Raw genomic sequence first — 14,721 nt, 5'->3', positions numbered from 1 at the left:
AATATAACCCTCGGCCTTCGGCCTCGGGATATATCACTTACTCGGGTTGATAACTCACCGTATCCACCTGAAAATAGGTCAATAATTGTATAATATGCAATAATATATGCATCATGGATTGAATAAAGATTCAACAAATTGATGTGATCAATTAGTGTTCAGTGGAAATGAATTCAAAGTTTCTCTTTGCAACTGTATTATAAAACTGTTAGCGGCAGTATGTCAATGAGCACCATCATCTATATAAGCAATAGTGATAAACCATAAATTAATTCAAACAATAGTGCAGAATGATGTATTTCACACTGATAAGTGTTAAATAGTTAGCATGTTACTTATGTTACCTATTAATAATGAACTAACCTGCATGTTTATAGAAGCATGACCTTTAAACTATTAACTTGTAGTGTAACAGTGCATCCATGTATATGGTGTATTAACCAATCACCACGTCTGTAACACACAATTACTAATCACCATACTGTTAACAAAATTTTGTATTAACCAATCATCACACATGTAACAAAATTTTGTATTAACCAATCATCACACATGTAACAAAATTTTGTATTAACCAATCATCACACATGTAACAAAATTTTTTGTTAACCAATCACCACACATATAACAAAATTTTGATTAACCAATATATTTGTAGCTAGTCACTTCATGCAATATGTATTTTGTTATGCAGCTATAAAAATGTGTTGTGATTGGCTTATCATTTGTTAATTGTAACTTGTGTTGTGATTGGCTAAACATGTCCATTAATCCTATTTGTTGTCCTGTAAAAATCCTTGTATTGTCTTCCAGCTCGGATATTACAGAGTTAGTGGAAATTACGACAGAGAGAGAAACACCATCAGCATGGTAGGACATATCAGGAAATACAAGTGTCAATGCAAACTTGGACAGAGAAAGCAATCTTAACTGGTTTCGGACACATGAAGTTTTTTTTTTTCATTTCCCTGTGATACAGATTATGTTCTGAATCATATCATTTTATTTTTCACAAAATCAAAACTTGCCACTGCAGATCAAAGGAAGACAACAATTAGTTTGTTCATTAGTTAACAGTATGTATTATCTAGATTAGTTGTCATGGAAATTTAGTAAGAAGTGAATGTTTAGTTAATCATAGATTTAGTAAAAAGTGAAAAAGCTAGATAGTGTTGCATTGTAGTAGATTTTTGTAAAATAGAAATGTGACATATTTGGCTGAAAGTTAATATCGCTATTGTTTTGTCTAGTAATATAAATGTACTAACTGAAGCAGTTATCTGCTAATGTTCTGTATTTCACCTAATAAGCACCCAGGACGGTAAAAATTGAAAAACGAAAATCACGCTTTTTAAGACTAATTTTCACAAAATTAGTGCACAGTTTAAGACATTGATCAATTTACATAAGAAATCAAATAAAGAAACCTTCACGGTTTTCATACCTTTGTTCTCTGTTAATTAAATTAAGTCAATGTTAGTAATATTGGGGTCTCAAAAGTGGGGCGTTTAGGGACGGGGGTGTTTATTGGGCCGAATACGATAAGTATATAGCAGCTAATTCGGATCTGAATTAACATTGTGTCACATGTTCCTTGTCCAGCATGTTATCGACTATATCTACCTCCTATCCATCTGTATGGTCATTTCTTAACACTAAGGACAAGGGTATCCCATTGAACTTCTGATTCCCTCCCTTTGTTCTGTTACCTGCTAATTTCATTAACAACCAATACAGTTCTTACTAATCTTCACATTTAATGAATTTTCTAACATAGTAACTAATATGGTTAAATCATAATCGTATAGTAAGGTCATGCAATTTAGATTCATGAAATTTAATTACTGGAGTTCATTTTCAGTCAAAATTTCAAAATTTTGACCTAAAAAATAACTATGAAGAATTTTAGTTTCATGTTTTGTTTTTATTCTTGCTTTTTGATTCAAAGAAGATAATTGCACATTTGTGTTACGTTACAGTGAGGACAGCAGTGATGGGTCTATACATAGTAAGAAGAGTAAGTTTGAGAGGAGTAAACCAAAGATCTTCCTGCTACTCGAGGCTTGTTACTACCTCATCATTTCCCGCTCCGAGATGGTCTGTTACTTCTTGATGATCCTTAACCAAATCCTCAACGCCAGTTTGTTGTCACTGCCGCTACCACTGATGGTGTTCCTGTGGGGGATGTTGTCTGTCCCCCGTCCCTCTAAAACATTCTGGGTCACTATCATCACGTATACCGAGGTAAGTTATCACTACCACTGATGGTGTTCCTGTGGGGAATGTTGTCTGTCCCCCGTCCCTCTAAAACATTCTGGGTCACTATCATCACATATACCGAGGTAAGTTATCACTACCACTGATGGTGTTCCTGTGGGGGATGTTGTCTGTCCCCCGTCCCTCCAAAACATTCTGGGTCACTATCATCACGTATACCGAGGTAAGTTATCACTACCACTGATGGTGTTCCTGTGGGGGATGTTGTCTGTCCCCCGTCCCTCTAAAACATTCTGGGTCACTATCATCACGTATACCGAGGTAAGTTATCACTACCACTGATGGTGTTCCTGTGGGGGATGTTGTCTGTCCCCCGTCCCTCTAAAACATTCTGGGTCACTATCATCACGTATACCGAGGTAAGTTATCACTACCACTGATGGTGTTCCTGTGGCAGATGTTGTCTGTCCCCCGTCCCTCTAAAACATTCTGGGTCACTATCATCACGTATACTGAGGTAAGTTATCACTACCACTGATGGTGTTCCTGTGGGGGATGTTGTCTGTCCCCCGTCCCTCTAAAACATTCTGGGTCACTATCATCACATATATACCGAGGTAAGTTATCACTACCACTGATGGTGTTCCTGTGGGGGATGTTGTCTGTCCCCCGTCCCTCTAAAACATTCTGGGTCACTATCATCACGTATACCGAGGTAAGTTATCACTACCACTGATGGTGTTCCTGTGGGGGATGTTGTCTGTCCCCCGTCCCTCTAAAACATTCTGGGTCACTATCATCACGTATACCGAGGTAAGTTATCACTACCACTGATGGTGTTCCTGTGGGGGATGTTGTCTGTCCCCCGTCCCTCTAAAACATTCTGGGTCACTATCATCACGTATACCGAGGTAAGTTATCACTACCACTGATGGTGTTCCTGTGGGGGATGTTGTCTGTCCCCCGTCCCTCTAAAACATTCTGGGTCACTATCATCACGTATACCGAGGTAAGTTATCACTACCACTGATGGTGTTCCTGTGGGGGATGTTGTCTGTCCCCCGTCCCTCTAAAACATTCTGGGTCACTATCATCACGTATACCGAGGTAAGTTATCACTACCACTGATGGTGTTCCTGTGGGGGATGTTGTCTGTCCCCCGTCCCTCTAAAACATTCTGGGTCACTATCATCACATATACCGAGGTAAGTTATCACTACCACTGATGGTGTTCCTGTGGGGGATGTTGTCTGTCCCCCGTCCCTCTAAAACATTCTGGGTCACTATCATCACGTATACCGAGGTAAGTTATCACTACCACTGATGGTGTTCCTGTGGGGGATGTTGTCTGTCCCCCGTCCCTCTAAAACATTCTGGGTCACTATCATCACATATACCGAGGTAAGTTATCACTACCACTGATGGTGTTCCTGTGGGGGATGTTGTCTTTCCCTCGTCCCTATAAAACATTCTGGGTCATTCAGTGCAATCCCTTTTAAAAACGTCCTGAATTATCAGTTGCTATTAAAGGCAGACTTTTACGTCATTTTCCTCATTCTTCCATCCTAACGTCTGAATCACAATCATCACATATACAGAGACAAGTCCATCTGTAATGCTCATCCCCGCCAAAACTTTACTGAATTATGATATTTACATGTTCAAGTAACCTGTTAAGTTTTCCCATGTAGCATCCTTTGTCCGAGTATGTACTGACACACTGGTTCCTGAGATTGTTACTTTATGGCCACCATTGTCATGCTAACTATAATGTTTTTACCTACAGGCGATTGTGGTAATCAAGTACTTGTTCCAATTTGGATTTTTCACCTGGAATGAAGGACTACCTCCATCTTCTCCGTTCTGGCCGCCCCGAATTATCGGCATTGAAAAGAAGGATGGCTATGCTTATGCTGATCTTGTTTTACTGCTGGCACTCTTCATTCATCGCACGATCCTTAAGGTACTTAATGATGTAAATGTGTTATTGTTATATAGATAATTACATATAAACCTGGCTTTATGTTTATGGTAGGAGAAAACAAGTAGTTGACATGATAATCAAGCAATCAATGAAAAAACTAAATTAATCAAGTAATCAATGAAAAAACTAAATTAATCAAGTAATCAATGAAAAAACTAAATTAATCAAGTAATCAATGAAAAAAATAAATTAATCAAGTGATCAATGAAAAAGCTAAATTAATCAAGTAATCAATGAAAAAACTAAATTAATCAAGTAATCAATGAAAAAATGGTAAATTAATCAAGTAATCAATGAAAAAACTAAGTTAGTCAAGTGATCAATGAAAAAACAAATTAATCAAGTAATCAATGAAAAAACTAAATTAATCAAGTAATCAATGAAAAAACTAAATTAATCAAGTGATCAATGAAAAAGCTAAATTAATCAAGTAATCAATGAAAAAACTAAATTAATCAAGTAATCAATGAAAAAACGGTAAATTAATCAAGTAATCAATGAAAAAACTAAATTAGTCAAGTGATCAATGAAAAAACAAATTAATCAAGTAATCAATGAAAAAACTAAATTAATCAAGTAATCAATGAAAAAACTAAATTAATCAAGTGATCAATGAAAAAGCTAAATTAATCAAGTAATCAATGAAAAAACTAAATTAATCAAGTAATCAATGAAAAAACTGTAAATTAATCAAGTAATCAATGAAAAAACTAAAAAATTAGTCAAGTGATCAATGAAAAAACAAATTAATCAAGTAATCAATGAAAAAACTAAATTAATCAAGTAATCAATGAAAAAACAAATTAGTGTCAATTTTGAAATAAATTATGAAATAAATTATGCAAATGTTAATGTTTTCAAATTTGTTTTGAATTAGAAATTGTGAAACTTAGCAGCTGCAAAATAAAATTGGTTTACAGTATCAAGTAGTTACTGAGCAAAAGAAGCTACTAGTTTATAATTAATAGTATTGTTAGCTTTCTACATATTTATTCTTAATTAAATGAATTTACATCGCTATGGCTTTTGGAAAGATGCTGATGATCAATAATGGTATTGAATGTTCTTTTGATATTGTAGCGTTACGGCTTGTGGAAGGACGCTGAAGACATTACTGCAGACTTTAAGGAAGTAGAAAAAGTGATCAGTCGACCGGGTTCTCCACTTCCTGAGGTAAGTAAAACTCATAATTCTGTCTTATCTTCTCTCAAATCTGTTCGAATCATCTGCTCTTTAATACTGTTATTTTGTGATTCTTTCAGTGTATAGAAATTTTATTAAGAAGGATATAGGTAATACATATGTAGTGTTAAGTTGGAAGGTTTCTCTACTCTTCCACTGGATACTAAAATACGCAGGGTGATTTTCCAGTAGGGAAAATCAATTTAAGAATATCAATCACAATAGCTTCGGAGTAGGTTGGTCCTGCTTATTATAACTGTTTACGGGTTTTGCCCTCTCTGGGTTTCTTCCTGACGTGAAAAAGCCCAGAGAGGGCAAAACCAGTCACTCAGAAGCTGTTGTGATTGATAATTTTAAATAAAAATTATGTTATGTGACAATGTCTATGTACTTTTCAGGATGACGCTGATGTTACCCCCTGGACCGAGTCCACAGCATCCACCAGTCTACAGGTGACCTCGATTGAAGATTCGGGAACAGATGACCTTGATCGTGGCAAAAAGAAAAAGCCAAAGAGGTGAGTTAAACCTTTTGTCAGAAAAATCCTTGAAAATGTTGTAAAAGTCTCTTAAATTTTACTTAATATAATATTGATTTTTGTTCTCCATTTGAAATGAAATAACATCATCCCTTTTATGCTTTTAATTTTTAGCTCGCCTATTCGAAGAATAGGGGGAGCTAATGTTGTCACCCCGGCGTCGGTGTCTGCGTCGGCGTCAGCGGTGGCGTCCTATTTCACGTTAAAGTTTTTGAGCAAGTTTCTGTTTCGTCAATTGTTTAAGCTTAAGTCATCATAAATGTTTATGATTTTATTTTCCTAATGTGTATGGATGCTGAACGTGATAATACAACCAATTTGGGGCCCTTTAGGGGTTTTTTGAGTCTGTTAATTTGTCATATTTCCATGTTAAAGTTTTTGAGCAAGTTTCTATTTTGTCTTTTGTTTAAGCTTAAGTCATCATAAATATTTATGATTTTATTTTCCTAATGTGTATGGATGCTGAACGTGATAATACAACCAATTTGGGGCCCTTTAGGGGGTTTTTAAGTCTGTTAATTTGTCATATTTCCATGTTAAAGTTTTTGAGCAAGTTTCTATTTTGTCAATTGTTTAAGCATAAGTCATCATAAATGTTTATGATTTTATTTTCCTAAAGTGTGTGGATGCTGAACGTGATATTACAACCAATTTGGGGCCCTTTAGGGTTTTTTTAAGTCTGTTAATTTGTCATATTTCCATGTTTAGATAGTAAATACTTGAACATCAACTTCTTCTGAATAGGCGAGCTTTGCTGTTCTCCAACAGCTCTTGTATTATCCCTAGTTATAATGAACATCGGATAATTTGATGAGTGTTTAACTGTAGGTGACTGTGTGTCCTAATTAATAGTGTGTCCTAATTAATGTACTAGGTAGTACTCATTTGCTGAATTTACTTTCACAGGAAGAGGAAATATTTCCAGCCTTTCACAGACTTCTACAAACAGTTGACTAACCCAGACTACAATGCCACGATTGATGTATACGCCTCCATGTTCTTCTGCGACTTCATCAATTTCCTTATTGTGCTGTTTGGTTACCAGGCATTTGGACCTGCTGTAAGTTTCCTTCGTGTTTTACAGATGTTCTTTTGTGGTTTATTTGGTGATTGAACAGTCTGTATAATAAAAAAAGAAAACAGTGATTCCTAAAACTTAAAAGTCCTGATTTATATATTTCTATAGTCATGAATACCAGTATTAATATTATTATTGTCATGCAGTTACTTAATAATTGATACTATAAACGCTGAAAATTTTGTTCCTAGAATTTTTAGCTTTGTGAGGTTTCACCTTGTTCATGGTGTCATATATTTTTACTCTGTTAATCTACTGAAATTATTCACATGTCAAAACTTGTTCTTGTTGATATATTTATTTGTGAATATCATCAAGGAAATTAAACGAAAGCAAAAACTTTCACGTGACAAACAATCACTTAATTTACAACTTTTAACAGTATTTGTGGTGTTTTATTTCAGCAATCTGCTGGAGGAGGGGATGTGACATCCTATCTCCGTAATGATCGGGTAATTATTATGCTTCATAACAGGGTAATATAGATGTATACTGCATTGCCTAACAAATTACTTAAAACTACTGGATAATGATTAAATATTAAAAAAAGATATTACCACTGTCCATGACCTCTGAGTTCAGAGTTTGAATCCTGCATTGGACTGTTACAAACAAGCACTGTCTGCAGGTTATGGTTTTACTCTGGATACCCTGGCTTTCTTCCATCTCTTAAACCTGACCTGACCTTCGCTGACCTGGCTATTTATAGACAAAAGGAAACAAACAACCTCATGCTAAAAATCAGCTGGGGATAATGATTAATTATTTAGTAATAGATGTAATATTGATTCCTATAACAATAAAATATGAAAATTTAGATAAAAAAATAAATAGAAATAAAAGCTTGACATATTTCTGGGAAAAAGCAACATACTTTCCACAGGTCCTTGTGACTATTAAAGAGGTATAAGTAAAAAATTTCACTTTTGCTGATAATATTTTGTTCTGTATTGACAGGTCCCTGTGACATTCCTATTTATGCTGGTCACACAGTTTATCCTGATCATCGTTGATCGAGCTCTCTACCTCAGGAAAAACGTGATGGGGAAATTCATCTTTCAGATCTTTCTCGTGGCCATGATACATATATGGCTGTTCTTCATCCTGCCATCAGTTACAGAACGGTATGACGATAAAAAAAACTAAAATTCCATGTATTTTGAATATTTCATGTACACTGATATCTTGTAAATATTCATGTACACTAACATCTCATAAATATTCATATAATCATATACATGTATGTTCAAAGCTCAATGACATATAGATTCATTTACACTCAATATTGAGATTAATATCTAAATATGATCTGAACTCCAACAGTTATTCTTGTCTACTCAAAATCTTCTGAATATGTAATAATGTACTGTAGATATCATCAATATTCCACTTCACTCAAACCTCTTTTTTGGATTCACTTAAATCTTGTAGAAAATCTTGTTCACTTGTACCTCCTTATGAATATTTGATATGAGAGTTTCAAGATCCTAAAACAGATAATGTATGATTTACTGAAGATTAGTTCCATCTTCCAGTGATTGTGATGTCACAAAAATCACGTCGAAATATGACGTCATAATCACTCAGAGGTTGGACTACTTGACGTCCTTTACTTACGTTGTTTTATGTTCTCGAAACCCCCATATTAGCAAAATTCAAACATGTATAGATTGATTTTCATGTAAATCTTGTGAAAACTTACCTTTCTATCACACAAATTTTCATAGAATCTCAAATCAAAGGCCTTTATGGCAGTCAAAATCAAAATTTAATAATGATTAATGAAAATAAAATGAAAATATACTTTGTAAACCTTTTAAGTGATATAACATCTTTAAGTGGTATTCTATTACAGGAAGTTTGCAGAGAATATACCAGCACAGTTGTGGTACTTTGTCAAGTGTATCTATTTCGGTCTGTCAGCTTATCAGATCAGATCCAGTTACCCGACTCGTATTCTTGGAAACTTCCTCACGAAGAAGTACAACTACCTCAACCTTTTCCTCTTCAAAGGGTCAGTACAGCAGGAATTCACATTTACACCTCTCATACAGGTGTAATACTGGTTTAAATCTCATGTTGTATGACGCTGTAGTAAATGACTACCCATCGATACAATCATGTGACATCACAATGTCAACGAAAAGACTGTTTTCTTAATAAACTTTGACTCTTATTTTCAGAAATAAATTAGGTTTTTATGGTATATAAGGCATACAGCTGGATTTGCATTACAATGTCATACAAATTTTATGTATGGAGAATTGACTTTTCAAATAGGGTGCATTATATCATAGATACAGCAGATTTGTACTAGACAAACATGCAAATGGAACGCTCAGGATGTCCTGAGCTTGGAAGGTCACTGGTTCAAACAATTTTCTCCCAGAATTGATTTATCACCAGTTTTAGCTGTGAGAGATTTCTTTGTTAACCCCTAGGGTATGACAGAGTTCACACGCAAACCTTTTGAACCAGAAGACAATTGCATGACTTCATGCGGTGTAAACGTGGCGTGTATTGTTGATGACGTCATCAATATTGATGTGCAGTTGACAGAACTATGTTCATGTCATGATGTATATGCTTGTTTTTTGGCTAATATCTGATCTCTTTCTTTTGTATATGAGAGAAAAGAATCATTCCCTACCTGCAACCCTCGGGGGAATTCCTGAATGTCCAACCCTCGGTAAGCCTTGGGTTGGACTTCATGAATTACCCCTGCGGTGATTTCGTTGTCATACCCTCTAGGTAGGGAAAGATTCTATACATACACCTCTATCACAATTAGATTGCAAAATGTTTCCAATTCTTAATGATAACATATTGTTCAAATTCTTCCATTTTTTTACAAGAAATAAAACATTGAAGGCTGTTCTTACATACAATAGGTTCCTTGCCATTCCATTCCTACTGGAGTTGAGGGTCCTGATGGACTGGGTCTGGACTGACACGACCATGGCAATCGGCAGCTGGCTTCAGATGGAGGACATTTACGCCAACATTTATGTTCTGAAATGTTGGAGGGAGGCAGAAAGGGTAAGTGATATAGAGTTATCTACCCTTAGTGTGAGGAAAGCTATTGTAAAACAGAATAATGCCTTCTGACACCCTAAAGGTAGAGTTATGTCCCCTTGGATGCTGAAGAGAGAGATTTGATTCAAGGTTTTGTCCCCACAAACCTTGGAGAGATGACTGGAATTACAGAAATGTATCTTTTTTATTGTTCAGGGGAAGGTTAGCATGGACTAACCTAAGCCTGTTACACAATTGAAATATTCTGAAAAAACCAATGTTCAAGAGAGGGTTTTTAAAGCAGAGTTATGCCCCCTGGAATCTTGGAGAGTATGAGAAAGGGTAATATTAAGAAGTTGTGTATACTAAAATGAATAGAGGGTTAGAAAAGCAAGATAATTTGATAAAATATAATAATAGAAATACAAAATGCCCAAGGTCCAAATATTTATTACATAACCTGTACATATTTTGTGTATTCCAGAAATACCCAACACCTCGTGGTCAAAAGAAGCGGTCACTTATAAAGTATGGTATGGGAGGCTCGCTTCTGATCTTAGTCATCTTTATTATCTGGTTCCCACTGGTCATCTTCTCTCTGGCTAACACTGTGTTCGTCCCTAACCCTCCCATCGACTGCACTGTTAACATAGCCATCGGAGGATTCCAGGTAAAGCATTCATCATCATTTAAAAAAATCAATTAGTTATAATTCATTTATCATTGAGATTACCGTAATTTAAGTTTAAGTTTAAAGTTTATGTACTTTAAATTTGTAATAATATATTGATGATAGATCTACTTATATTTTAATCCATCAATGTATCATTTCGCAAATTATATTTACAATAGTTAATTTTGAATTGATCAATTTAGTTTGAGGTAGTAATAATATATTGATGGTGATGTAAGAAATGTTTATTTTTCAGCCTTTGTTTAAGATGACAGCCCAGTCCCAGGCGGTCAGCACACTAACCACCGGAGAATACAACTATCTACGAGACTATTACTCTAACAACAGGGTAGGCCACAAGTTACTATGTCACATATGTCAGTATTCCTTGAATATTTTGAGCTATTTTGGAATCTCCACTGGTTTTGTATTTCCAAAACACAGTGATTTGATTTTAGATAGGTATTTAATAAAATGAAATTGTAATGTGCATATACCACGGAGGATATCTTTGTGTTCGAGATATTTTACCCTGATTTTGTATACAGGAAGCTCTTGGATTTCTAAGTAATTACGAAGCTGTGGACATAACGAGGATTTCGCTCAATGGCAAGTCGACGTCTGTATGGGGGATAAGTCCACCAAGTCAACAGGAACTCATCACTACCCTCAAACAGAACACCAGTAGTAACATCGAGTTCTATGTCAGCTTTACCAGGTTAGTAATATTCTATATCATTTTAACCAGGTTAGTAATGTTCTATGTCAGTTTAACCAGGTTAGTAATGTTCTATGTCAGTTTAACCAGGTTAATAAAGTTCTATGTCAGTTTAACCAGGTTAATAAAGTTCTATGTCAGTTTAACCAAGTTAGTAAAGTTCTATGTCAGTTTAACAAAGTTAATAATGTTCTATGTCTGTTGAACCAGGTTAGTAATGTTCTATGTCAGTTGAACCAGGTTAGTAATGTTCTATGTCAGTTGAACCAAGTTAGTAATGTTCTATGTCAGTTGAACCAAGTTAGTAATGTTCTATGTCAGTTGAACCAAGTTAGTAATGTTCTATGTCAGTTGAACCAAGTTAGTAATGTTCTATATCAGTTAAACCAGGTTAATAATGTTCTATGTCAGTTGAACCAAGTTAATAATGTTCTATGTCAGTTGACCATGTAACCCGGTTAGTAATGTTCTATGTCAGTTAAACCAGGTTAATAATGTTCTATGTCAGTTGAACCAAGTTAGTAATGTTCTATGTCAGTTAACCAGGTTAATAATGTTCTATGTCAGTTGAACCAGGTTAGTAATGTTCTATGTCAGTTAACCAGGTTAGTAATGTTCTATGTCAGTTTAACCAGGTTAGTAATGTTCTATGTCAGTTAACCAATGTAGTTGAACCAAGTTAATAATGTTCTATGTCAGTTGAACCAGGTTAGTAATGTTCTATGTCAGTTAAACCAGGTTAATAATGTTCTATGTCAGTTGAACCAAGTTAGTAATGTTCTATGTCAGTTGAACCAAGTTAGTAATGTTCTATGTCAGTTGAACCAAGTTAGTAATGTTCTATGTCAGTTTAACCAGGTTAGTAATGTTCTATGTCAGTTGAACCAGGTTAGTAATGTTCTATGTCAGTTTAACCAAGTTAGTAATGTTCTATGTCAGTTGCACCAAGTTAATAAAATTCTATGTCAGTTTAACCAAGTTAGTAATGTTCTATGTCAGTTGCACCAAGTTAATAAAATTCTATGTCAGTTGAACCAGGTTAGTAATGTTCTATGTCAGTTTAACCAGGTTAATAAAGTTCTATGTCAGTTTAACCAAGTTAGTAATGTTCTTAATATTATTATTATTGTTAAGGTATATCACCATAGTTATATATATGTCACATAGATATAGTTAGTAATTAAAAGTTCTATTTACGTACATAAAATTGCGTGAATGTTAAATATCAATAGTGAACTTATTTTATTTTTTATAATTCTTTTTTAATAATTGTAAACTTTTTCTGAGTTCAGTTGAACTTAACTAATACACTGCCTCTGTATCAGGACTCCAAGTTCATCCGAGGCAGGGGAGTCGTTAAGTAACGAATTCACCACAAAACTAGATCCTGCTACGCAGAATAGATTATCCCAAATTGTGGAACATATGCATGGGGAGCAAGTGTAAGTAAACTAGTGTAGTCCCCTGCATGTCTTATTCAGTCTCTGATACTGGCACACCTTCAAAAGAGCCATTACTTTTGTCAATGTGTTTGTTTCATTTTGCGTCATAAGTGAATAGTGGTATTGTAAAGATTTAATATAAAACTAGTTCAGTTAAGTGTATGACAAATTTGAAATTATGAGAATAAAGTGAAAACACTGCGCCGATGCCCTGAATAAAAGAAATTTCCTGAAATTTGTTTTTTGAAGTTTGTAATTAAAAGTCATTAAAATTGAAATACACTGTAACTGTTTATGATTCTCCAACTTCTAATGGTTTCAGAATGTCACTGATTTCCTATTATTATAAAGCACATTCCTTGGTAAAATTTGGTAAAGAAGTGAATTGTTTCTTGGCAGAAATTTGCATGTTTTTTCTAAATAATTTTGATTTATTATGATTGTTTCAGAGAAGTGAACAAACTCTTCCCACGTTTTATACACTTACCAAATAAGGGGAGAGCATCTGAGGTCGGGGAACTCATGTTTGGTAAGATTGTCACTTTTGAAACGATGGGTTTTTGTGATTTTGATGTAAAATGTCCCCGCAAAAAATAACCTGCTATCTGGTAACTATTTACTCTCTGCTTTTCATTAACAGGTTCCTTTATCCGGTACAGTAATGTATCGCTAAGTCTGCGGAACGACACCATCTCAGAATGGTGGCAAGCACAGGAAGTTGTGTATGGTGACAATTTATTCAGTCCGAGTTCCGACAAAACCCAAAGGCAATTACTAGACAATCTTACTCTCATCACGTTCAATGACCGTGTGGCTCCAGAGGGCTTCTCTTTTATCACCGGATATGGGTAGGTTTACTTCTTCATGACTTATCTATGGAATATTTTTAAGATTGAAGAGTTATATGCTCTTGTCAGAAAAAAAAATCGTTTTAAAGGCCCAAACAAAATAAATTTGTTTGATAATAGGCTAGTCACTAAATCTTTTAATTCAATGAATTTCTGTTTGCTCAGTGTATTAATTCTAAAATATCTCCTGGCAAAAACTGTCAAAACTAAATGTACTATAATAACCAACAGCTATGGTATTCTTATTTCTTTAACTTTTCAATTGACATCACTTGAATTTAGTTCAAAGTAAATTACATTCTTGTTATATGCATTATGTAAAGTATATTTTAAAAGTTTTAGGTTGAAATTAATCCAAATTAAAATCTGTTCTTGTTATATGTATTATTTAAAGTCTATTTTAAAAGTTTATGGTATTAATGAGTGCAAATCCACTATATCTCAGTCACATTTCTTACAAACATTGGTTCTTTGATGAATCCATATAAATCTGCACTTTAAGTTTGGAATATACTTAACTATTCTTCCCAAGTACATACTTTAACTCTTTCTGATGTCATTGCACTGACCTGATGGAATTTTTTTCATTCTCATTCAAAGGCAGATTTGCAATATGTTTTTTGTCGTGGTTTTAACAGTTTTTATAGTTGTCTGCCCTTTAATTGTGATAATGCAATGTGCTTTTTATTGTGAGTTAGGTTTTGATAGTTATTTCCCCTAAGCTGCTAATAGTTATCTGCCCTTGGATTGTGAACTGCAATGTGCTTTTTTTGAAATGTTTAAAATTATGGTTTGTGGATGCTGTCTTTGTTTCTGCCTTTAGTAATATTATTCATAATATTTTGGGATCAATATAAATAAGACAGTGGTACAAAATTCATGTGTCTGTGACATTCAAGCAACTTAGGGTACATATACTGTATCGCATATTAAAAAATTACGAGGACAGCAACCACTCATCTGTTAGTTATTTGTATGTTATATCATTATTTATGCATGTATATTTTATCACTTTCAAACTTTTGA

The 14,721-nt window shown here is 34.5% G+C and overlaps 1 protein-coding gene across 1 annotated transcript in view; it reads left to right on the top strand.

Moving 5' to 3' along the window:
- LOC138315224 (piezo-type mechanosensitive ion channel component 2-like) overlaps positions 1 to 14,721 on the top strand; it is an 85,311-nt gene that overhangs the window by 61,376 nt on the left and 9,214 nt on the right. The window contains 16 exon segments of the mRNA XM_069256083.1: positions 814 to 870; positions 1,980 to 2,244; positions 4,004 to 4,180; positions 5,282 to 5,374; positions 5,782 to 5,900; positions 6,828 to 6,981; positions 7,404 to 7,451; positions 7,957 to 8,123; positions 8,855 to 9,013; positions 9,891 to 10,038; positions 10,499 to 10,684; positions 10,944 to 11,036; positions 11,236 to 11,405; positions 12,731 to 12,847; positions 13,297 to 13,376; positions 13,488 to 13,695. Of these exon segments, the coding sequence (XP_069112184.1) occupies positions 814 to 870; positions 1,980 to 2,244; positions 4,004 to 4,180; positions 5,282 to 5,374; positions 5,782 to 5,900; positions 6,828 to 6,981; positions 7,404 to 7,451; positions 7,957 to 8,123; positions 8,855 to 9,013; positions 9,891 to 10,038; positions 10,499 to 10,684; positions 10,944 to 11,036; positions 11,236 to 11,405; positions 12,731 to 12,847; positions 13,297 to 13,376; positions 13,488 to 13,695 (2,241 nt within the window).

This window comes from Argopecten irradians, chromosome 2, assembly GCF_041381155.1.
Source record: "Argopecten irradians isolate NY chromosome 2, Ai_NY, whole genome shotgun sequence".
Lineage (NCBI taxonomy): Eukaryota > Metazoa > Mollusca > Bivalvia > Pectinida > Pectinidae > Argopecten > Argopecten irradians.
This window is presented reverse-complemented; position numbering and strand designations above follow the sequence as displayed.